At 39.8% G+C, this 26,431-nt stretch overlaps 1 protein-coding gene across 1 annotated transcript in view; it reads right to left on the reverse strand.

The window, feature by feature from the left end:
- Nucleotides 1-26,431, reverse strand: part of foxj3 (forkhead box J3) — a 79,900-nt gene that overhangs the window by 42,875 nt on the left and 10,594 nt on the right. Inside the window, exon 2 of the mRNA XM_061070478.1 lies at nt 1,810-2,312. Within this exon, the coding sequence (XP_060926461.1) occupies nt 1,810-2,130 (321 nt within the window). The 5' untranslated portion in view covers nt 2,131-2,312. The remainder of the gene's footprint in view (nt 1-1,809; nt 2,313-26,431) is intronic.

Here is a 26,431-nt window from a genome sequence, read left to right on the forward strand (position 1 = left end):
TTCTAAACAAATGCACCTGAAACCAACGCAATGGAAACTTCTGTCGTGCTAGGGTTGCATCTTGCATGATACAAAGAAAAAGAAAAAAAGAGAGAGAAAAAAATGTAAAAAAGGAGAGAACACTAACGTTCATGGCTATTTACGCACCGATGCCTAAGGTTCAATGCACGTCATAACCTTAAGTTGGATGCGTCAATGTCTAGACTGCAAAAATAAAGAAGGAGGAATCAACGCATTCTTGCGTTTCACGTTCCATCACTGCCGATCTGAACTAACCTTAATTAAAACCTGTGCTGACTCTGCTGCAGAATGAATCCTGAAACCCCCACCTTTTTTAAAAACAAAGTCACACAACTGAAGAGCTACATTTGTCTACCAGTCACACACGATATAGTAATTTCAAACATCTCACGTGATACAAGCCGCCATACATCAAGTATATTCGATATATCGTCCACCGCTGGTCGAACAGTAACTCATTGGGTAGAGCAAAGCTTCAACCCTGCCAGCAGCAGCAGCAGCCTGATTCCCACTGAGGCTACCCACTCTGCAATGTATGAAAAGTGTAGCCCTATGAATTCAAGCTCCAGCTAAACGTTGTGTCTTATCTGATGTGATTTCAAAAGGGCTAGTCAGCCACACCCTCATATTTCTGAGCAATTAAGTCAGCGGATATGCGTAAGAGTTCATCAAGTTCACTTTAAACCACCTATATAATGATTTACTCATAGCTCCTCTCTGGATACTAGGAACAGTTTATTAACAGTATCGCTGCAAATTTGATGGCAGTCGGTGTACAAAATGTAGAGCTTAGTCAAAATGCAGGAGTACACCCAGACTAACAGCAAGTATGCAAATGTGCTGCCGATGAAAAAAATGATGAAGGTAAAAGGGTAAACAAAGGTGGCAAAATAAAACAAATAATTTCCCTACAAAAGGCCTTGACACAAAAGGTAAAATCATTCCATTTATAATAACACGTGTTGTCTCTTTTCTCCCTCACCTACACACAAACACGCACGCGCACATAAACACACACCTCCACAGAGCCTGAACACATGCCAGATCTTGTCGCCCCAGGAAATGGACTTCATACATCTTGTCTGACTGCAATAAAGCAGTGGCTTAGATTCTATTTCCAATAAACGTCGACTGATTGGAAAACTCATTCTAATATCAATTTCCATCTGGGCCCTTTAAAAGGCAATCAGCATAGCTTCATCTCTGTATATCATGGGCTCCTTGAGATGATGACACAGCACTGGCTCTCTCCCTCTGCATAATGGCCTTCCCCTATCAAGGCATCTGCAATGAATAATACCACCCATGAATGGGCTATTTAGTCTGTGTTCGCACAGATAGGGGCCACTTCTCTGAATATTAATCCAGGGTTTTACACTTCATATGGTTCTCTCGGGGCTGCACCATTTTTCATTCGAAGGAGTAAGGCACTTTGTGTGATTTGGCGCACTCATAGTTTCTCTCTAAGCTTTCTCACAAGTGACAACGGTGATTACCAATGGCATCTCACTTTGTTTAAGATGCCCAGCAACCACAAAACAATCATTTAAGTCAAGGAATATCAATTTCAACTCTTCTGCAAATCCTGTCTACTGATTAGTACAAAAAGTAAAAAAATCTCCACGAGTGAATAAAGTGGCAGAAGTCAAAAGGTCATTCTATTTTAACTTTTAAAAAGCACTGGTACAATTTAATTATTATCATCGTGATGATGGCATCTTATTAAACCTTTATATTTCCCTATGCAATTAATAAAGGGCAGATGTATTTCTTAAATGTCTCTCTTACCTTCCAGCCACTGCCTGCCTCCCTGTAGTAGGGAAAGTTATCACAGATCCACTGGTAGATCTCGCTCAGAGTCATCTTCTTCTTTGGCGAGCTGTTGATAGCAAACGTGATAAGACTGGCATAGCTATAGGGCGGCTTGCCGTCCTTGTGCTGCTGCACCTCCTCCTGGTCCAACGTGGTGTTAGGGTCCAGTAGGGCACTTTTCTTGCCCATGCCTGGCCCGTGGGCATTTTGAGCGTCTGCCTTGCGGATGGCCGCCTGCATGGTCAGCTGAGGAAGCCAATCCATGGAGGTCAGGCTACTCTCCAGCTCCGACGTCATGGTGGTGGCAGGCTGGGCAGGAGGGGATGGGGAAAAGGTGGAGGTGGTGGTGGTTGGTGTTCGCTGACTGATGCGGAGTTGATCCTGTTTGGTGAAACAAACTGAGACAAGAGACGGGTTGAGGATGAAGTCAGGGCTCCCTCAATTCAGGACATCAGCATATTATCTTCTGTAGGTCAACCCTGGAGAAAGAGGGCACAGAAATATATGTATTAGTCAAATACTCTGTTACAGGCAGCAACTTAATATTGAAAATAAAAGATAAATATAAGATATACATGTCCGCAATACTGCAGTGAACGAAAAGAAATGCAGCTCAGAACAGTTTTTCCAACATCAAAACCCTTTGCCTCTGCATAGTATGCTTATATATTCTCTGTGCAGAACCCAAGCCAACCACTTTCTCCATCACTTGCTGCTCGCAAAGCTGACTCATAGCTGGGACTCCATCTGCACAGAGAGAGTAAATGCCAGGCAATTGTTTTCACAACTGCCAGCCAAATGGGGGAATGGCTCAGGAGGAATTCCGACTCTCTTGAGGGTAGTAAACCCCCTCTCTTTTCTTCCCTGTCTGCCAGCCCTTTTGCCTCCTCCTCTTCCTCCCCCAAACGGAGCCTCTGCCGTAAACAAGCCAGGCAGTGTCGTCTTGCAAATAGTCCTCAGCCCTGTGCGTGTCGACCGTGCTGTGCAGAGTGCAGCCGGCAACAGCCCGTCTCTCTGTCCCTTGCGGCACACTACCCTCACTATCTTAAAATAGAGGGGCAGCGTAAAGCCTAAAGTTACAAATGTAGGTGAACCAGGGCATGTGTGGGGGATAAAAGAATCCTGAGCTGGATGACACTGCAGTCTGGCCGAGGGGAAAAAAACAGAAGAGGCGGGAGACTGAGGAATCCTCACCAAGTTGTGGGATTTTTCTCTTGACTAAGCATGCTCACACATGTGTGCTTGTGAGCGCATGTGTGTGTCTGTGCGCGGTTGAGTGGGCTGGGAATACATACAGTCTTGACAGCAGTCAATAGGTCAAATACTATGTCTTTCAAAACCAGTAATTGTGTTCATTGCACAATTTAAACTAATGATAGCATACTCAGTTTCTCCAAAACCTTAATTTCAACGGCTGAATATTGAAGTTTTAATTAAAGTAAGATAATTCAAAATACTCAATCTATTAAAATATTAAATCTAAATTAAAAAGACAGTTTACATGGAGTTTTTGAGATCTTAAATTTGTTTTATATCTACATAAGTTAATAAGCAAGCTCCTGTTCTCTGTATGATGAGTTTCAGGAAAAGTGAGAAATTCCAAAATTGGGCAGGCTGAATTGGTTGCAGATGGTCAAAAACAGTTTGTGGTTGTCCTTTTCAAAGATCTCTCACAGTGGGGGTTAGCTAGTGCCCAGCAGCCAATTCAATATCCGCTATCACTGTAGACGGACAGAGCCAGATGATGAAGGCATCTTTCAGACAGGCATCCAGACAGTATTCTGAGAAGCAGAAAACCAAATCCGACAGGGGGAGATCATTAATGGAGAGGAGACTTGATCTAAAACATTCCTGTATAATCAGTGTTGGTTTTCATAGGATGCTGCAAAGTTGTAAATCCAAGTTTTTCTCAGGAAAACATATTTGCATTCAAATTTATTTAGTTCCTTTGAGTATCGAAGGCTTTTTTCTTAGTTTTTAAGGGAAAAAGTTAACACTCAAGTTTAATTGAGCTTCTCTTGCAGCAGGATCCACTCTTGCGCTGTCCATCTGTATCAGCATATTTCAAACTATCATACTTTCCACAAACTAAGGCCAAATATACTACTTTTGGGGAGAAAGCATAAATGTATATAAAGATGAACAATGTGTCTCAACTTCCTCCACTAATCAGAAATTAAGTAAAAATATCCAGGATATGAACTCTTCCATCTTGCTCATTTAAAGTCAGATTATAAATCCGTCTGAGCCGTCAATCGTGACATTTCACCCCATTTTTATAACATCAAATAACTCACTGACCTTTTAGCTTGGTTGCATCCACTTATATGAAGAATGCGCGATTTATGGCCAAAATTTGGGATTTATACCCACCACCAGGTGGCGATCAAGACGCACTTAATATAAAGTATACAGGAGACACCAAGAAATGAATGCAGTATATTTATACAAATGTATTCAAGAATTTTTTGGGAATATTTTGGAAAATAGTCCCAATTATAAATAAGCATGAAGCTGGACAATACTGAAGCAGATCAGCTGCAGGGGTGGTTCATAAAGTTTTTGTGGATGTTTTTACAATACCAACATATACCCACTGTGAACTGTGTACTTACTGCCTAACTGACTAGAAACAACTACTCTAATTCAATGACAAGCACGCAAAACTGGTGCTCAGCCACCTTTCTTGCCTTTCTTCATCCCTCAAAGGATTTTTTGTTACAGTTTAGTTAATCTGTCCACTTCAGGTAAGAGCTGGTTATTTACCTTCCTCTGTGCTTTTTCCATTCTTTCATTATTATTACTTGCACCATGTTTGTTCACGTAGCTGGAGGCCTTGATGAAAACACCAAAGGCTTTAAAGAAAGTCTCCCAAACTCCGCAGCCATAAGCGAACTGAGAGATGAGCAGCCTCGCTGACTGTGGACAGGTGAGTCAGTCAAGTTTGAGAGTAGTTCTCATCCCCGTAAAGACAAAGCAGTCAAACAGAAGGTAACTCTTCTCCACCCTGTGACTGAGGTAAAGGTGACTCACATGCAGCAAATGGCAGTAATTTTTCAATCTATATATTTTTTTTTATTGAAATAAATCAAATGATTTAAATATTTACCTACGCAATTGCACTCAAATATCTACATTAATAACTCAAACGAATGAAATATTGTACCTATTATCTTATAGTAGTTCTGGTTTGATATTTTCTGAGCACAGTATAGGGAACTTTTGGTCCAAGATATTTTAAGACATTACTTGATGAGTTTACAATTGGCATAAAATAATCTTTCATTAATTGTAATCTAGGTAAAAGTTTGACTTAATTGTGATATTGATTTGAAGTCATATTACCCAGCCCTATTTACAGCCAACAAAATGAGTATGGATTTAAATCACTCTTTATCTGACGGTGTCTGTTGTACTGGGTTGCATTAGATGTAGCTTGTATACCTAATAAACAGACAGCTCAGTGTTGTTTAAGTTGGTGGATCTTGATCTAAATGTTTCCTCTGACACCAACATTCAGTATTAATGAGGGTAACACAGAGGAAGAAGCAGGCGGAGCCTTCTTGTGGCCGCTGGGGGGTGAGCTGACAGAGGCAAGGGTTGATGAAAGGCGCTCTGCCCGTTACACAGAGACACATGCCTTTTGACCTTCCATGCTAATGATCCAGCTGCTACATAATCTGCAGGGCCCAGTCAGTGTCTTAATTAGAGAACCTTGAGCTGCAGCAGGCATGATGAAGCACAACCCAGCAGGGCGGTAAGGCGGCACTCCTGCTGCCTTCATTACCCTGCCAGGACTGTGGGACAGTCAGAGCAAAGACAAGCCCTAGACTGCTGCCGCGTCAAGAGGGACTGTCTGAGTATGTTCACCAACGGGTCTGGGGCTAGGAAGAGGAGGACTGAGAAGGCAGGGAAGATTAGAGGAAAAGCCAAGGTAGATGGAGCAGCAGGGGAGAGTGTGAAGGGCACAACCATGCTGGCATCGGTCCCGGCAGTGAGCTGAAGTACCAACAGATTCTGCATCGCAGAGGTCTAAGAGTTCAGGCTCGGTGATTGCAAGGCCAATAAAAACAGACTGCGATCCTACACATGGAGCAACTTTGATCTAGCTGTAGGAAAATGGGGTTCCATCACTGTCACCGCCAAAAAAAAAGGGAGAAAAATAACCAACGTCTTTCTCTATCAACTTTAATTTAGTTTTTAGAATGGAGCGTAGAGAGGATTTAGGCAGGCTCAGAAGGAGAAATGGCTGGTCAAATTTATTCTCTGTTCAACACTCACATTTTCTTTGTCCTCCAGGGATTAAAGGCAGATTCAACACTTAATGAGAAAGTGTTTTTGAAACATCTCAATTTACCAAGTTCTTGACGGGACTTATCAACGTTCCCACTGCCAAAAGAGCACTGACAGCAAATCAGTGATTGTGTGCTGTGTCTCAGCTGCTAACTCTGAAGTGGTCCAATCAAGCTCCCAGCATGGTTATTATACATGTGCCAAGCCCTCTTTTATTCAAGAATGCCCGATGAGGCAACAAGCTGAGTAACAACCAGGGATTACTCAAACACAACACAGCAGATTACATCAACTTCATCATGTTAGCCAAGTAAGTCACTAACTGCGTCATATAATCAGTCACGTTCCCAGAAGCCACTATTGCAAAATTGATGTCTGTAATAAATAAAGCAATTTTGGGATCCCAGGATAAAATATATATTTTAAGTTTGTTATTGATACAATGAACAGCATTTAACTGACTTCAACAGTTCCATATAATGCCAATACATGTCAGAACTTAAGAAGAATTTGTTCTACAGTTGAGTTTAGAATATATCATTTCTCCATGCATCACAGAAGTAGGTGTGGTTGTGCTAGAAAGTCTAATCTGCTTCGCGGTATAACCTTATAACATCAGCTACTTAATTTCAAATGAAATTGAGAAAGTATAGATGTTTTACTGCGACAAAAAAAAGAAAATGAATCCTGAATAACCTTGTTCTATTGATGAATTGTTCATAATATTTATCACAATAGTTGACAAGCACAACGCACTTAAGCTAAAAACAAGCAATTATAATTATTTGTGTTTTTATTGAATAAACCCATTACAAATTGTTAAACTCAGTACTGATGGAAGAAGTCAGTGATTCGTTGGATTTAATAATTGGCTAAACTTGTCAGATCAGACCTGCACAACGTTCAGGAGGAATCGTGGACTATTCTTTACAAAGAACTGCTTCAGCTCAGCAATTTCCTTTGAGAATGTCAACAACTCTCTTAGCATATTAGTTAGTGTTTTGGCCCAGTGTTATGCAGATATGTTATTGATAATCAGGGTTTAAATCTTATCTAAGCCCAGACAATGAAAAACTGTTTGGAATAGGACCGGACTGTAATTCATTATCCTGTCATATAAATCATATCATTTCAATGGGCCTCATTCACCAATATCTTCTTAATAATTTTCTTGAATTTGTTCCTATGAAAATTATTAAGAAAACTCTAGGTCAGATTCATGACGCGTTCTTAAACAGCAGAATTGGTCGCATCGTTGTTCTATTAGTGATGAATGCGATATCTTCGCATAATTACCATAGGTAAACACCTGCCAGTGCCCATAAAAGAGCATGAGACTGCAGTGCTGTGTACACACACAGAAATCACAAAACCAGAAAGGAACATTTAAGAAACCCCGGAATGATTAAACGAAAATCTAAAGACGGCGCTGCACCGGCTCAAACCCTCAAAAAGTTGTTATATTTGGAATGTCAGAAGTGGACGTAAAATAACACAAAAATGGTCAGTGAAAGCTGAATCGGGTTAAAGCTCCATAATTGAATTTAAAAAATTGATTAATCTCAGATTTTAAGTCAAAATAAATATTGTCAAACAGAGAAGAGAGCGGGGGAAGGGAAAAGGAAAGGGTGCAGTTATCTGAACTGGAGCAGCCTATCATCGGAAACATTTCACTGCAGGTGAATCCTCAGCTGAGCATCTGTGGATCCTCGCCCTGAGTCTGACGGGATCCATCGGGACTGGACATGCCAGGCCAGGATCAGACAGATGTTTGATAATAAAATTGGGTTCAAGTCCTGTGCGGTGCCCACACAGGGAGCCCTGCACGCACGCACAGACCTAGATGCAGTGTACACCGTGTGATGTGGTTGTGTCTCTTGTAATTTGATAACATTTGATAAAGGTACTTTACATAGTAAGGTATTATTCTGATTTGTAAATATACAGTGGAATGTAACATTCACAGGATGTTCTGTTCTGTGATTTGTTGGATAAGTCATTAGATTAGTTGGCAAAAACAACAAACACCTACCATTTAGGTGTCGCATTTCTCTATGTGATGTAGGGGTAGGAAATGGTAAATGGTTTTGTATCTATATAGCGCTTTTCTAGTCTTGATGACCACTCAAAGCGCTTTACAGTACAGTTATTAGGGATGGGGGAAAACATCGATTCAGTTACAAATCGCGATTCTTGTGAATGACGATTTTAAATCGATATGCTGCCTCCCAAAAACCAAAAACATATTTATTGGTTTATACGGGGGGGATATATTGGGGGAGCAACATCAACCCAGAGCATGTTGACCAGCTCTTGTTTTTGCACAAGAATCTAAACATACCCAGGCACTAGCTTTGCATCGGCTACATGCAAACAACAATAGCCTACTTCTTGTTTATTTCAAAGTTTATATTTTAAGTAAACTTTTATTCATTCTATTTAATTTACCTTTTATTTATTGTTTAAAAGTAGCCTAAGTGGCATACATTTCTTAATCTGTCAGTTTGTGTGCAGTTGACAGGGGCTATACAATAATAGGGCACATTTTTATTTATTTTCTCTATTGGCTGCCCGGCAGTCATTAAGTTAATGTTAATATTTGAAATAAAACTGGTAAAGCTCTAAGTGAATTTGACTGCGTTGCATTTGAAGGAATGATTCAACATTTTTCCATGGTCCAGTATTTAAAAAAAAAAAAATAACCAAAAGAAATCCCAGGAAATCGTAATATCGAATCGCAATACTTACAGAATCGCAATACCCACAGAAATCGCAATACATATCGTATCGCCACCTAAGTATTGTGATAGTATCGTATCGGGAGGTCCCTGCCGATTCCCGTCCCTAACAGTTATACAGTCACCCATTCACACACACATTCATACAGTGCATCTATTCGCAGCACTTTGTTATTCTATGGGGGGCCAGTCAGTGTTCCGCACCTTGCCCAAGAGCACTTCGCATGCAGATGGGTCAGACTGGGGATCGAACCTCCGACCTTCAGGTTGGAGGATGACCACTCTACCCCTCAGCCACAGCCGCACACGTAGTAGCCATGTTGCCCTTTAAAAACGCTTCAATCGTAGTGTATTCAGGACCCCCCAAAAAACGAAGGGGTAAAATTAAACTACCGAATGCTTTATGAATGGATGTACCTAGTCAAGATCGTAAAAGTAAGTATGTATGAAACTGGCCACCGATGACACAGTGAGTGGTGTCCCAACTCCTAAGGTAAGATCTTTTCAGCCATTTCCCTTGTGGCTCCGTTTGAAGAGGGACACTCCCAGCAGAGGGTACTTCCTATCAAAGGGGATATGGGAGATGAAGTAGGACACAGCTTTATTTATTCCCATATCCAATTGAAACACTATTGTTAAGAATAGCATATTCTTTACTTTACCCTACGGTTAAGGATAGGAAAATACTGGTTTTTCAACTTGCTACAGCAAAAATATCCCTGAAGGTTATAATGCTGTTTCCACATCTTATTTAATTCATTGCAAATATTATTTTACATTGAATAATCTATTGTCAAGCAGCAACCAATGAAACTGTGGGAAAGTGCAGCGGCAGTGCTCTTCAGGCTTTTCTGTCTTGTGGACTGAAGTATCGTTTTTCAGAAAGTAACCAAAGCTGAAAATGCTGATGTATTGTTGAGGGATGTGTTAAGTTACATTTGAATTCATTGGGTCCCTTACACTATCACAGTCTGATGTTTCACAGTAAGTGCAGTAAGTTAGTATAAGTAATGTATGCTACCATCAAAGAAGACAGTACTCAATATTTAGGAGTGTAGTGATTCTGAAACAGACTACGACATAGATACAAATGTCTGCCATCTCCCATATCCCAGCCACCACAGCAACTGTAGCATGACGATCTTTCATTACTTTACTAGAGTATAAATACTTATTTAATAAAAAAACTAATTAACACTAAAACATCACAAATTGTGAAAAAGTTAGGCTAGCTTAATTAGCTTACTTTGGATAAAAAACATGAGATTGCAAATATATTGCATAACATATTTAAGTCAGTAACATGGAAACATTTTGGTTATCCCTCTGATGCCTATTGAGGAATTACAACTTAGTGAAGCACACACTCTGCTGATGTTTGGCGATCTGTGATGACACACTGCAGGTCATTAAATCAATCGATCAACCTCAAACATTAGATCACTAGAAATTACAGAAACTGTGATATCTTGCAGTATCTGCCTTTAATATGGAATATTTTGTGTTGATAATTCTTCCAGCTACAAAGCCTTTCAAATAAAAAATGATGAATGACTGTGATTACCAAAGGACAAGCAACAGATGCAAGATAAACTTCTCCAAAAAAAGTACACTATGCTATAAAAAGTTAATTTCAATTTCACTCTTGTGAAATGCAACTCTAATGAATGAAACTGTCAGGCAAATAAACACAATGAACTACTGACTAAAGCAGAAGTACAGGAGGCACACGAAAGGGAAGTAAGCATAACAAAAAGGTGAGTAAAATTGGTTTAGCTATTTGAATTACAGTCCAAGTCATCTCAACCAATACAAAAAAATGCAAATTGAAATCAGATTGTAGTTCATCCCCAGAAGGGAGCTGCTTTTAAAGATGTGACAAGACAACAGTAAGTAGAACTGAAACAGACAGCACACAAACGTAACACTTTCAACTCCCATCCAGTTTAATAATGTAAGGACAATAAACTGAAAGTAATTTATTCTTTGTTTGATGAACCAAACAAACATCAGTTTACCTATGCGCTGAGTGTGGCGCATACTGCAGTGTGAATGGGTAATTTGGGGGAACAAATCCATGTTTGTCAATGGTGTGTATGAGTCAACATGGCATTGGTCTATGACCCTGCTCATGACAATAATTTTACGCAGGTCTGATACTGTGCTACAAAAAGGCATTTGTGCCTACGCTTGCTACAGTAATCAGTAATGACAGTACAAAGGTTTTTTTAATAGAGACAGTGCTGACTTATCGTGAACTGAGATATAATTTACAATATTCACGAGTAGAGAGATGCACAAATGTAACTTCAAAGTGCAAGTTTCACCCCCTTCAAAGTTGACAGGGTTCAGAAATCCTCTAAAATTAATGTAAGAGTTCAACATTTTGGGAAATACCATCATTTGTTTTTATTTCCAAGAGTTTTACATGATCGATACCAGTATCTCATATATAAAATCCCTACTCACAACGCACATGCAAACATTTTTTTTAATTTATTATATTTTGGAATTATTTCTATCCAGACCAACTGCCAGGGGAAAGTGTATTATGCTGATCTATTCCTTTAAAAATGGCCTGAGTAAATCCCTGATTGTCCAAAGTCAGGGAGAAGTCTGTGTAAAAGCATGTCCCTTTCTGGTCAAAACGCCTGAATGCAGTGTTTGTTCAGCATGACTTTCGACTCAATGAAATTTATTCTCATTTAAGGTTTTGTGAATGTTCACAATAACATTAACTAAGCACGAGTTGGTGAAAGTTACTAAACATTATTATTTACTCTCCGTTCTTTCTAAACTGGTACAGATATTTCTAGAAAGACATCCTGACTTAGCACAACTTAGAGTAGCTTTAATACAAAGAACACTTAATTTTTGGTATATTTGATATCAATTATCTATGTAATGACAAATTTATATATACTACAAATACATGAAAATGTTTTTATATAATAACATTCACACCACAACTAGCCTGTGTTATTTTCTATCTTAAACACCTAGCTGCCTATACCTAGCACAAATTCCTTTCAAATACCTGTGCATTTCTCTTTTAATTTCCTCTGTGAGTAAATAACAGGGTATTCAGCTCACATTCTCACTCCCACTTGCAGACACAAGACTGTTGATAGGTACCAGACCAGTGCTCTCCTGCACTTATCTACAATTTCCGCAATTAATCCCCTTTTACTGCAGTCATGCATTTGTCATGGGTAACGCTCTGACAGCATGTGTCTGCTCAGCTACACAGATGCAACCACTAAGACCTGTTATGTCCATAGAGTCTTTGTATCCTACTTCAGAGCTGTAGAAGTGATGAATGCCGCATTAAAACAATGTCACGAGGATTCAAACAGACCACAATAAATATTTACACCGCTGATAGTTTTAAATGCTGCACAGACTTTGGAGTGTGGGGAGACGGAGAGAACAAGAGAGAAACAGCATGAGAGAGAGAGAGAGAAAAAAAGCATGAGAGAGAGAGAGAGAGAGAGAGAGAGAGAGAGAGAGAGAGAGAGAGAGAGAGAGAGAGAGAGAGAGAGAGAGAGAGAAGGAGACAGAGAGAAAGACAGAGATAGAGACAGTGGGAGAGAGCTTATTATGACAAGAATCTTCCTGTAGTATGATGGTAACTTGGCAAAAGGGAGGGGAAGAATCGCTAAGCGTGCTCCCTCTGTTATGCACAGATTTGGCACATGCACTCACAACAACAACAGTGATGTAACCTGGTAACAAGCATTTGGCATCTTTACTCTCGACCGAAACCCAGGTCATACCTTCCATATCAACGGATTTATATTCAGCGTGGGAGAAGCCCTTGTTTTCCTAGAGGGATAAACAGGGAGAGGTGGGAACTTTGCTCACCTGCCCTTCAGTCAAAGACTGACAACTCCTCACTTTTTCCAGCCCTCCAGGCAAAGGACTTAAGGGGTTATTTTTAAAATCTCTCCAACTAAAATAGCACTGCATCTGAGCATTGTGATTGCACACGAGCTCTGTAATCTTGCAGCAAACTTCCCAAAGCCTCATCTTCATTAAACAACAAGTAGGTAAGGGCAATGCCAAGCAACAGCTATAATGTCAGTCTTCCTTCTCAATTAAGGGGTTAATGGTTCCACTGAAACCACCCCCTGGAAGAAAGCATTAATAACCCCGTCCTTACTTGCATTTTTAGAATGTGTCAATTATCACTTCACCATTCACGTGACTGAACACATTGTGCGGCTTATTGCAGCCTGCAGCAGAGAACACCGCCAACTGGGGCCTCCTTGCTGGTAACATAAAGTGCAACAGAGACTTATGGTGTGTTCACCATCTTTATGGTGCAATGTTTGGCACTTTAAGACTACGTACAAAGTCAAAGCAAGGACGAGTCAAGACGCAAATTTCACGTCCAATGGGACAGGAGATGCAAATTCGTGTCTTGAAGTGTCTTTGCATTTATTTTGTATGTAATGTCGTCACGTGAAAAATGTGTGCCCGTGTTCGGTGTGAACACGTCATTAGAGTGCAATCTACCTGTCAGTGTTATTAGAGGGCTATTTTGTGCTAAAGTTGGCTTAAAAGATACAGGAAAGCAGACCTCTCTGCTGTGCTTTTCAAAAAAAAAAAAATGGTATACATGCTCTCTCTCTGCTCCCCCAACTCCCTTAATCCCATTTCGCCTGTGGTTGAACAAATCAAGGCCATAATTATTCTGCCAATCAATTGGGAGCGCAACTGTGGCTGTGGGGCAGTTAAACATCGAATGGAGAGAGTTGTCAACAAAGCAAAGCAAACCCCTGAGTTCCTTTAAACCCACTGAACCTTAAAAAGGCACAAGGGGTACACCTTTGTCCTATTAGTCAGTGGAAAACAAAGGGAGGACTTTAAGTGGAGAAAAAGCATCCAGCTGTTGCAGACCTAAAGAAAGACTGAGGACCAGGCAGAGGGACAGAGGATCAGAGTAGTGGAAGATCTTAGAGTTGGCTGTGGATCAACTGAGTCCCATGAGGCTGTCTGCAGAGGCCACAATGCAAGCAGTAGCGTTTGTGACCCCTGGATGCAAACCGCTAAAACTAAACAGGGCTCGACATTTAGGCTTGACCGGGACAAGTGGAAAATAAATTCCTTAGACCACAAGTCATAAAATTTAGTTCATCATCATCAGCTTCTCATTGATGGCCGTATTTTCCATCAATCTATTATCTGCACACATTATCCGTTGAGGGTCACACTGACAATTTAAAGTCTGAGCCATTTATATCATCATTGCTTACATTATTTCTTCTTTGTATGTGGGTAGGTGGGTAAAGTGAATGAGCTGGTCATTAAATAGTTAATTAGTTATTTATCTCATTGTGTCAAGAAACCACACCATCATAACCATTTTATTGTTTGACTGCTTGTACTTCAATGTCTTTCATATGTTGACATCATCTGATGAATTTAACATTGAACAGTGGCAGTCCATCATGATGCTGCCTAGTAGGGTTCACTTGAGTCAATTATCTGGCAAGCTACAGGGTCAGCATGAGTCAATAAAAAGTCTTAGACACTTCTTGAATTTAGTTTTTGATATTAAAGGTCTAAAATCTTTTGTAGAATGGAAGTTAAATATTATCTGGGGCACAATGAATGAGCGCGTATATTTTTGTTTAGTTTTTAGGTTCTACTTAGCGCTGTCTAACACCTATTGGTTTGTAAGTTTAATAGCTAGTGTACACTCTTGCCTTGTGTCGCTGTAATCCCTCCATTTTGTACAAGAAAAATAGGCTAGTACAATATGGCAGAGATAAAAAAATAAAACACGAGCAAAAGTACTAGTAAAGTGCTATGCTAGCACAGCCACACTGATTTATGAGAGAAGGAGCCGTGTGTGTTTGTGAAACGTTATCTTAAATCTTGTGATGTGAGAAACATTGGGTGGGAAGTTTAAGAGCCGAGGCAGTGGCAAGTAAATGTCAGAGAACCCATTGGAAAAACTAGGTTTTTTTTATTAATTTGCCGTAAATGTGATCTGCTCATCTAAGTTACACAGACAAACAATGTGCTAAAATCTAATAACACACAACGAGCTAAAATCTTTTGTGTCTTTATTGAACACACCCATTACTCATTCATAATGCTGATGGAAAAAGTAGGTAAAGCCTTGAATCTAATAACTGGTTGCTCTGGCAGCAATAACCTCAAACAAGCTCTTCCAGTATCTGTAGATCAGACCTGCACAATGTTCAGGAGACATGTAAGACCTTTCTTCCCCAAGAACTGCTTCAGGTAAGTAATACTCTAAGGATGTCTGGTGTGAAAGTCTCTGAGGTCCATCCAAAATATCTCTATTGGGTTAAGTTCTTAACTCTAACAGGGGAACTCCAACAGGTGGATTTTCTTGCTTCCTCACCCAACTTCTACTGAATGTCAGCTAGCAGACAGCCTCCGCTTGCACTCCCAGCCTATCCTGTTAAAATTCCATGATAAACTTGGGAATTAATTTCACCCTTGATCCTGTCAAGCTTTCAAGACTCTTAGGAAGCAAAGTTCCCCCAAAGCATGATGCCCCAACAACTTTACCTCACAGTTAGGATGATGTTTTCGTGCCGGTATGCAGAGCCCTTTTTACGCCACATGTACAGCTGCATGTTCTTCAACAACAATTTAACCTCAGTTGTATTGACAGCCCACAAGATCAACAAAATGTTTGTTGATTTGATTTTTGGAGTATAAATACTCCTTGGAACATTTCAGATGGTGTCCTATCATAAATGTATTTCTTAAATTAAATATAAACACAACAGAAGTGGTTTCAAAGCTTTTGTTTTCCAATTTTTGCCCTCTGGATTGCATTGATAGCCGACTAAGGGCTGTCACAATATCAGATTTTCACTTAACAATTATCCGGGCCAAAAAAATTAATGATGGTTATATTATCACTGAAGGCAAAGTTAAAAAAATAATAATAATAATGATGTTATCAGTCAATTTCCACTTTAACTTATATTAAATTATATGTTTAATGTTGTTCTTGACAAAAGAACTGCACTTAAAAGATTACAAAATACTTAGGATACTAAGGTTGTGCAGTGATTGAACCCCCTATATTGTTATTATTTGGGGTAATAGTGTTGAACATACACACACAATCTGACCATGCTGTTTAGGTCCCTTGCTGACATATAAACAAGTGGAAAGGGTCATTGACAGACAGAAAGCAATATCCTTAAGTCTTCTTGCTTTGGGTTTTAGTCCCAATTTCCCCATTTTTACATGTATTTCCCCCACCCCCAGACAGTGTTTTGATCAAAAAACACATTATAATAGCTAAAACCTACTGTGTTTGCGAATGAAACCAGATATTTACTGTATCACGATAGAAAGAAAAGGAAATTATTATTGAGGTGTTAGATTAACGTGAGATATTGCGACACTCTTACCCTATATTTTACATAAAGGACAGAAAAGAGAGAGAGACCATGGCAGATGAAAAGAGCAAAGAAAACGCACACAAATTCAAGTCCTTCAGCTCATTGTGCAATCTGCAGGTCAATACAAAAAAACCACATACAAGATTCCAGTAATTGAATAAGCCTTTCCAGTGAATCAGAGCAGTGATCGCAAGGGGTTTGTCTCTCTATCCCTAACAGCTTGCCTGGGAGGTGGCCTTTGTTTTGGAGGTGGCAGGGGTGCCCTGACACCGACCATGCGAACCCAATTACCCTGGTCCCACGGCCTGGGGGCCCGCATTAACACACACCCCCTGGGAAGTTGACTCCATGCCAGCCTGGCAGCCAGCAAGATCCTACTGCTGAATCACAAATAGACCACTTAAAGCACTGGCAGCACATGCATTCTGGTGGCAATCTTGAGGGCCTCTGTTCATCTGCATCTGCTACATCCATTTCAACGTCGATGTTAAATATTGAGCCAGTCTCTGAAGCAAGCAGTGAGCAAAGGGGAGGTCGAGTCCCTCTGCCAGCTATTTACTCCATTGCCCTTAGCAAACTCATAGACAGGAGGGCCTTATTCTGTGTTGGCTATTTAGCAGTTAAACAGACAAAAGAAAAGATAGTGTGGACTAGAACTGAAACTGTTAATAATTCTTTTGAGAATCGATTCACTGTTAAAAGAAAACATTGAGAAAAAATGCCAAACATTTATTGATTTTCTTAAAGAATGTCAGATAAATATCTTTTTGTCTTTGACATCAAGCTAGCTGATCTTAATTTGGGGTTCAGGAAATTGTGAAAGGTAGCTTTCAATGATTACTATTCAATTGAGAAAATATTTAGCAGATTAATGAATTCTAAAAATGGTGCCCTCTTCTGATCCCTAAATGACAAGCATGTTCAAATTCAAAGTGATGAAAATAGTAAAAGATAATTTGGTCTAATGAGCTCATATTTAATTCCACATAAAAAAAGATTAAAGTTTTAGCCAAGATATGTTTTTTGGTTCTTTTTTTGTAGTCATGATGTGGTATGGTGAGATGTGAACATGTCATCCCTCTCAGAAACAACTGTGCGTAAGCCTCATTTTCAAGTGGAACAGAGATGTGTTAAAAGGAAACCATGGTAGAATTACTCAAGCGCGATTTAAAGGAATTACCTGGGTGGGCAATGCATGTTCTGGGAGAGCTACACAGAGCAGGAATCAGGTCATGAATTTCAAATTTAGACAGTGGATCAGTATTTGCAGTTCTGAAGCAGGAGTTGAGAGAAGAAGCTATAACACAGACTGAGCTTTCACTGAGTACAAAGTAAGACCAAAATTCAAACTAATGCAAAGCCTAAAATCATCCTCATTTAGGGTGGCAGTGGAGCTGGAGATATAATTAAAATCATTTTGCTTTTTAATCAATATTCAATCTCTCAGAAATAATTAACAGCATATTAAAGAGTTTACTGCCTGATGGAGCTGGATGCCTCTACATCATTAAGCTGTTGAAGCGCTGCTCTTTGACTCCTAATGTCCCATCTCACTGGTTTACAGCGCCTCCGTATAGGCTCTTTAAAATGCTCCTGGAGTCGTACTGTACCTGCAGACGATAACACAGCCCACTGACAACATGCAGGGTTTATGCTCTCCCAGTCTCACTGAGACCATGTTTTAACATATAACAACGCAAACACGTGGAGCTATATGAATGAACACGTACATGGCAAATGTATGACTAAAGATAGAAATCTGAATGAAGAGGCTTTGCAGGACATACAATCCACATACGATCAAGGTTTTGAGGGTATATTACTGCAATAAATCCCTGCCCTTTCCCCTGAGTGATAATGCAGCATGTGTTGGAAGTTACAAAACAAGACAGCATATGCTTTACTAAGACATTGTAGCCTCTTGTAGCTGAAAAGACAGCACTCTTGGTGTCAGTTTTTTGACCTCGAGACTAATACAAGTTTGCAAACATGTCAACAGTTTATATGCTCAGGGCTCCAGAGTGAAACCCCTTTGTTGCACTTGTGACCAAAAATCTGTGAAGTGCTACACAGACATTTCCTTGGCTGCACCGGTGCGCCTACAATTTAGCTGGTGAGTCTCTGTGTGTTTGATCAAGAGGTATTGCCTCTCTCTCTCCTCTAATCTGTAGAGTCTACACTCACACACACAGTCCCTGGGCCAGCCCTGCTGCCATTCACTCACACACAGACAATCGGACAGTGGAGTAGAGATGAGAGGAGAGTTCATTACGTGTACATGCGAACAATGGCGACAAAAATGGTTTTTAATACAGGGTCTCGAAGATGGACCACTAACGCAAAATGATAAGCACTGCTGCTTCATTAACAGAGACGAAGCCCTGGTTGGTTTTATCCGTGTCAGTCTCCTGTCTGAGTTTGATACCTCCACCATTGTAATTCATATGTCAGACTGAAAAATCTTTAGATTTAAAAGTGAATTGCTCTTAGAAAGGGTGCACTTGCATGATTATACAATAATATTATCATTACATCAGTCATATAAAATGGTTTAAAATGATGGCAATAATATAAATTATTACAATAATTTCTGGAACAAAATACTGAAGTCATGACAGCACTTCCTTAATACTTTGAATAATGTGGAATAACAATTGGTAAAACAGTGTTGATACCCAGCCAAGCTGAATTGAGCACAACTTCCTCTGCTTGATCAAAATAGTTCAGATACTACACAAGATGTATGGAGAACGTAAACTTCACAAACACGCTGTGCAGTGTTGCAGAATACAGTATGAAAGCAATCAGCTGTTGAATTTAATGAGCACCGTCTTACATCCCCAGGAATTTTTTACAAGAAAATAAAAACCTTGGCCGTTCTCCAGAGTTCTTCACTGTAAGTACTGGCGCAGCTTGGTATCCATCTAATGCTGATTAAGGAGACAGAAGTATAATAAAATGTGACACAGAGACCGCCTACAGCTCTTCCTGGTTTCTGATTCCTGGACAGACCAGAAATCTGTTTTCACGTGGCACAGACAGTTGTCTATACCCGTTCTCTTCACCCTGCTTCGTTCCAGATAATTTCAATAAATGAGGTTTCCTGGAGACAATGTTTCTATTTATCTGGGTGTGGATGAGCAGAGAAGGTAGCAGCAGTCATTGCTGGTTTAAGCTCTGCAGTAAAAATACCTCCAGGCAAAAAAAAAAAAATGGACCGATCACTGAGAGGATACTGTCTCACAAAGGCCACAATGGGTCATTGCAAAACCAGGGGATTTACCTCAACAAACAGCAGACACGTGAGTGAGGCCTCGAGTCAAATGTTTTCAGCTTCTAATACTCCGAACTAGAAAGAAATGGCTCTGAAGTAAGGCTTTTAGGAAAATGATGGATTTGTTACGGGCATTATTTGGGTCTAACAACACATGTGGCAGTCAGATGCAGCAAATGAAGCATAACATGACTAATTTGAGGTTAGTATGCCTCTATCACAATTCATTATATTTGAAATACAAAGTTTCCTATATTTTGTTTCAATTTTGGAAGGAATTTCAAAAAATATTTGGTTTAGAAGTGTAGAAAATATATTTGTATTCATAGGACACAATATTGCCACAGAAAAGGAACTCACTAAAAAGAACACTACACAAGAAAAGCAAGTTAAATTGAAAAAAGGCTGCAAATAACTTTTTTCAATCAATTGATTTGTGCTTATGATCAATAGATCAAGGAACAGTGAAGAAATCCCCCAAATAATATCCTGGAGCCATAAGTCCTCTTCCTTCCTTTTTTTGTCCAAACAATATTCCAAATACAAATTGACTTACAGAAAACACAGAAAAGAAAAGCATCAAATCTTGGAATATGAAAGTTTGACATAAATAATGAGAAAAGTTTAAGAGTTATGAAAATGGCTTCCAATTCATTTTACTGCAGGTCAACTATTTATTAATTGCTAAAGATCTAAAAGTTACAAATGATGCAATAGTGGAGAAAAGTGACGCAAATTAAATGTATTTCAAAACAATAACACTTAACGTCAGATTATTACTTGACACTATTCCACAGTAAGGATGCACAGTCAAGCTTTTTAATCAGTCAGTGGCAAGTTAAGGTCACAGTTGCCTAGGGCAACCTGAGGAACTCCGATGACGTCCCCACCCTGCGCTCCCTCTGATGGCCGACATCATCAGAAACACAGGAATTCACGTCAGCATGAAGAAGTAGTCAGGCAGCAATCTGAGTGTTGTCACACTGGAGGCAGGAGTAGAAGGAAACACTGCACCACTATTGTGAAACAGGCTGTGGTGTTTCCAATGGGGAACTCTAATTTCAGAGGAGAGGCTATGTGGGCAGCTGACATTTCATTCTGCTATACCGCAATATTGGTCTTGACTAGTCAACTGCACACTTACAGATTGCAAGATTGTTTTTATCATTGACGTCAGCCAGAATGAAATACGTCAAAAAGTGACTCTTTGTTTCCCAGTCTATCTAAGACTTACTAACTTCTTTATGTGTTACATTAAGCAGGACTTACACATGCGTTGGGATCACTTGATGGTGACCCGATGCTTGGTGCCGGCCCTATCGTCCTAATTAAAACAACCACAATTTCATGCTCAAGACACACAACATACCCACTTTCACATGATTGGATTGGCTAGCTTCGGCTTAAAAATTCTCAACTTCTACCACACATAGCTCGAGCAAAGCGACGCAACGTAACCACCATGCAGTAAGCCATCACTCCATTCAAAGTGAATGAGCAGCCTTTCTGTTGAAGCCTCCAATTCGTATGACTGAGTCCTCCATTAGGACTAGAGCTTATGATTATTTTCATTGCATCTCTGTCCCAAGCACCCAGATATATGAGAGGCATTTTATAAACCCCTGCAGTCATCTTAGGACCTTGGTGTTGGTACCTTGGTGACAAACTACAGTTTCCAAGCTCCCAAAATGTGTCACTTAATCACTATTAGGGCTAAAGAAAGAGATTGATCTAATTATTATTGATTATCAGTTACTAAAAGCTGACTGGCTTGAAATATTAAATAAACAAATAATGAGAAAAAATCTGTGAAATGTCATTTAATTGTAAATATTCCAATGAGAGTTTGTAAGAAAAACTGTCTTTATGTTAGAGCTGGATACCTAACCTATCTAGCAGTGTATTTTTCCAAAGCTTTCCACACTGGTGACAAGATTCCATCATCTTTATTGTCATGCAGCATATTACAAGGAAAAGCATAACAACCATGATTGTCTCACACAGCCTTTTAATGCATTACCGGTCTAATTTGCCCAATCTTCATGATTCTTGAAATATGGGGGGAAATGCACTAAAGGATGGTTTATATGACTTTTATATCGTGGAGCATATTGGCAAAAAAGCCCCAGTACTATGACCCCTGAATAGTTAGAGAGTTAAAGACCCCATGACATATTATAGGTCTGAGCTTGTGTGAAGTGGCTGTTAACCTCGGATCGATCTGCAGAGCTCATCAAAAGTCTTGAGTGCTTTACATTATTGGATGAGGCCGGAGCATCCCAACATTGACTAGGTATTTAATTCTTTATGAGAGAATAAAATCACATTCGTGCAGCTATTGGACAGCCGAGCAGAGACTAATGGGGTTTATGGCACACTTCACAGGTTGAAGCTTGGATGGCAGGTGAAATATTCCTGCACATCTGTTGCACCCACAGCAAAGTATTTACCATCTTCATAAATTGTTATATGCAGTATTCAGTTTATGGATGGTTCAAGAATCTAAAGAGACAAAAACTAAATCATCCCTTTTTGAGAAATGTCTTCAATTATGTGATTTTATCTTGAAACTAGGGGTGTGATTCTTCTTATCACAAGATAACTGTCACTCAGAGTGTTTTGTTGCAACGTGTCACATGTTTGTAGTATACTGTAAAACTCAAGACACTCACAAACCTCAGGATTATCTCAACAACAGCCTCTTTAGGATGCTAAACTTTCAGCCGAATCCATACAAAAGCCTCATTACATTTGATAACAGTGGTGATGACTGTTTTTTTTCCACAGCACATCTTGCTGGTATAAGGGATGAGGCTAATTAACGTGGCGGCATTTGCATCTTTACCTCCGTGTCTCTACAGTGATAGGAAAAGAGCAGCTACAGCAGGCTAATGAATGTTTGATTCGAGAGGCAAGACTTCCTGTCACTTGCGACGCTCCTGACATAATGCTCTCCTAAACCCCTTCAATCCTCCTGCACTGTTATCTGGCACGGCTGTTGGTGTCTCACCTTATTCCCTCCACCTTCCCTTTCTCCACTTTAAATTCCTGAGTTCATCCCCCATCCTAGCCCCCCCCTCTTCCACCACCACCACACAGGCTGCGCTCATTACAGCGGATTTGCATGTCTGCTCCAGAGCCGTATGAGAGGAGATGAAACAGAACTCCCAGTGGCTGCCTCTGCAGAGCCTCACTCATCTGACAGAAAGAGCTCAACTTTGGGCCCCAGACACAGCCAGCAAACAAATGCAGGCTTCTTAAAGGGGCCATACACACACACGTACACACCAACTAACACAAAGATACTCCCCCAAACAGAATTTACGCTGCACCGTATTCAGTTTAAATATATCTATATGCAGGAAATAAATTGAAAAACAGGAGTCTGCCTTGCAGCACACTGCTTCCCTCCCTGCGCATTAGAAAACAAATTTCTCAGCTGAGGAACGATGAGACCAAGACTTACGTTACTGTCCCATCCGTCTCCATTCCTGTCAAGACATTACACACCTAAAGACCGATGACCATCTTTTTTATGTGTATGTCATAATTTCTCAACTTGTCACTACAATTTTATTACAGCCAATTTGCGAGACAACTATGGCTAGGTGATCATTCAAATCCATCGACTCCCATCTTTCATTGTAATTGTGTTATAAAGAACTTTCTCACAGTGCAATAATTTCAGTTTTGACAATCTTTTATCAGCCTGAGATCTACTATAAAACAAAGTTGTTCCAGGATGATTTTTATTTTTATACTGCTTAATGATTTAAAGGGATAGTTCCCCCCAAAATGAAAATGTCAGAGCTTCAGAGGTAAACAACGTTGCAGCCAAATCCAACACAATTGAAGTAAATGGTGACTACTAACGTAAATGTAAACAGAAAATGGCGTAATTTACACCATCTTTTTAGCCTAAAAGTCCGCTGTTATTCTAAGTTATGAAACAATAATTTTTTGCTATTTGGTCAATTAGGGTGAGACAGAGGGTTCAAAATATCACATTTGTTTTTAAGATAATGTAACAGAGAATTAGTCTTCAATGCAATTGCGCCACTATTTACAATAAGCACAAATAGCACAAATACTTCTTGGTCAGCAATGTGTAAATGTCACATACTTTGCAAAAAAAAAAGGCGAAACCACAAAAAAAAAGAATCTGTGTTTCATTTTTGTTCAGGATGACTCACATGGTGAAAGTGGTGCAGCATGTGCCATGCGACATGAGTCACAGTGAAAGAGAAGGGCAGCAAGACCTATACCGAAAAAGCTCCTGGCCTGTATGGTTCCCCACTGACCACAGACCTCACTTTAATAAAACAGCACTAACCCTCAATGACCTGCAAACTATGTAGTGTTAAAAAAAGTCAAGAAATTTAATATTTTAAAAGTCCATGTCCTCTAGAAATACTAACCATCAAACACGTTCTGCTGTTATGCGCAGTCTTGAAAATCATTAACGGCATCATATCGAGGAGGAAAATTCTACTCATTCCCCGACTATGACTCATATGCATGCAAGGGCTTACTCAGCAGATAAGCAAAGAGATTTTTTTTAAATTTATTTCAAGACTTAAAGACACATGTTCTCAGAAAGAGTTACCATTAGAACGAGAAGATTTATATTCATTACAACTAGCACAGTCCCAAATTAGCACCAGCCACTCAACAAATGCAAGTACAATTATTTGTTGTCGAATAAAGTAAATTAGGTTTGTCGCTATTGACGAATTGCTGTAAGGCCTACCTCATTCAACTTCCATCACTACGACATATAGCAGTTAAGTTGATCAACAATGTCCACTGTTGCTATGGCTCAGCACAAGAGACGTGATGTCATTTTTTTACGTCACGGAATTGTTTCGAGCGAAACCTAACTCCACCCACTGAGAGTCTGCAAGTATGTAGCAGCACATTACCAGAATCTTATCACTGACTCCACTGGTAATTTTTTCTGTGACAGCTTGCCTGGGCAAATCCATCCAAACACTCATATAATCCATATCCAGGCAGTTATGACCCAGCAGAAGTACGTACAAAGCTTAGGGACTCTTATCGAACCACAATGTATCACAGATCAATCAATATTCAAGTTGTCAAACCTACTAACTGCAGGGCAAGATGACTGTGAAACCACAATCTGTTGCCACGACATCGTTGGCCTCAAATGACTTGAGTATTTCACTATGAAAGCGTATTTGCAACAGTTGGACTGTCTCAAATGCAAAGGTGGTGACAGCGGTGTTTGTGGTGGTGATGACGTCATACCAACCCTGACTGCCACCACAACAACACAAAGCCTAAATCTAAACATACAACCAAAACAAATTCATACTGATTTTTATTGCAATAGCTTATGTTGATATGATTTGGAAGTACAATTTTTTTCATTTAACTATACAAATTAACCTAATCTAGAATGTCACAAGACAAACCTCTGTGAGAAGATTATATTCTAAATATTGTAGCTAGTATGATTAATCATGTATCTATTTTTATCTAAAATTCACTCGTCCCACTGGTATAAGCAAAATCTGTCTAACTGTCGTACTCCGCTCTCCTTCACCTACAGTCAGTAGTTCAGTGATGCCCATCCTCTTTTCAAAGGTACGTTGCAAACTGTAAATCAAGTCATACTTATTCATATCAAATTATTAGCAGTTTTGTTTGTTAAACACAATGGCCAACTGTGCAGCTGTGTTCATAGTGCAGCAATGAGGAACCTCTACTTGAAAAGCATTTAAAAATTGTGACTAAGTGACTTAACTAAGCTTAATTTATGTAGTTTGATACAGTTTGCATCGGCTTAAATATGTATCTGCCTTTCTTGTGACTGACATATGTGTCCCTACAAGGCAAATGATGTGTGGTGACGTATAAAATGTTTGGTTGTGACAAGATTTTGAGCTGGAGGCAAGACCACAAATAATTAATTGGCACCAGTACAACCAGTGTTTATTTGTATCCCTGCTCCTCGGTTCAGCACCAATGTTCCAGTAAACGTAACATAATCAGGAAATACAAGGACATACTTTTTGAATCAAACTGATCATATAGCATGTAACCAACAATGTAGGTGTTTTTGGATAGAGCAATTTCATGTTGGGCTTTATAAACGGCACCAGACAGATTTCACTGAAAGCGAAATGCGTGATAACACAAAAAAGGGAAATCAAAATGCCAGAGTGATGGTCAAAGTGGTTCACCGCTGGGACCTCTTAAAAATAAGTAAAAACATGACAAAACTCAACAGAGAAAACAGACAAGATAAAAAAAATATAGAGGTTTGAAAAAGGCAGTCATTTCGAAGGACTAAATAGGGATTATCAGGCACAAACCCAAACAGCAATCAACATTTACCAAAGACTTGATAATTTGCTCCTCTCCAATTATAGGCACTTGCAGAGCATCATTTTGACTTTCGTTCGCTGGACTGAACACAAAAAAGGCTGAAATCAGGGCACTGTGAGCTGCGAAACTTAACTGAAGTGTGGCTTGGCTGTACAGTGCACATTAAGTCACTTAAGTCCCCATGCTCACAGTCCCTCCCAAACCTCCCACTGTACACACCAGTAACCGCCCCAGCACTAAGCCTTTCAGACCAAACTCTGCTCAGCCTTCGGCATCTTAATAAGAGGAGGGAAACTAGAAGGGAAGTGAAGGCATGGCAGTCTTTTAGAGGAAGCCGAATAAATGACTGAACACACACCCTGGGGCGGGCATGCCGGGGGGTTTCCAGGAGGTCGGAGCGAGCGGGGCCAATCATGTCAAGACGAAGGCGGCAGACTAAAACAAAACTGACATATCAAAGCAGCCAAGCCTTGTAGAAGGGAAAAGAGCAGCCGAGACACAGCATTCAACGGCACAGTTTGTTGCTGCATCAATGAGAG

This window comes from Limanda limanda, chromosome 4 (genome assembly GCF_963576545.1).
Source record: "Limanda limanda chromosome 4, fLimLim1.1, whole genome shotgun sequence".
Classification (NCBI taxonomy): Eukaryota; Metazoa; Chordata; class Actinopteri; order Pleuronectiformes; family Pleuronectidae; genus Limanda; species Limanda limanda.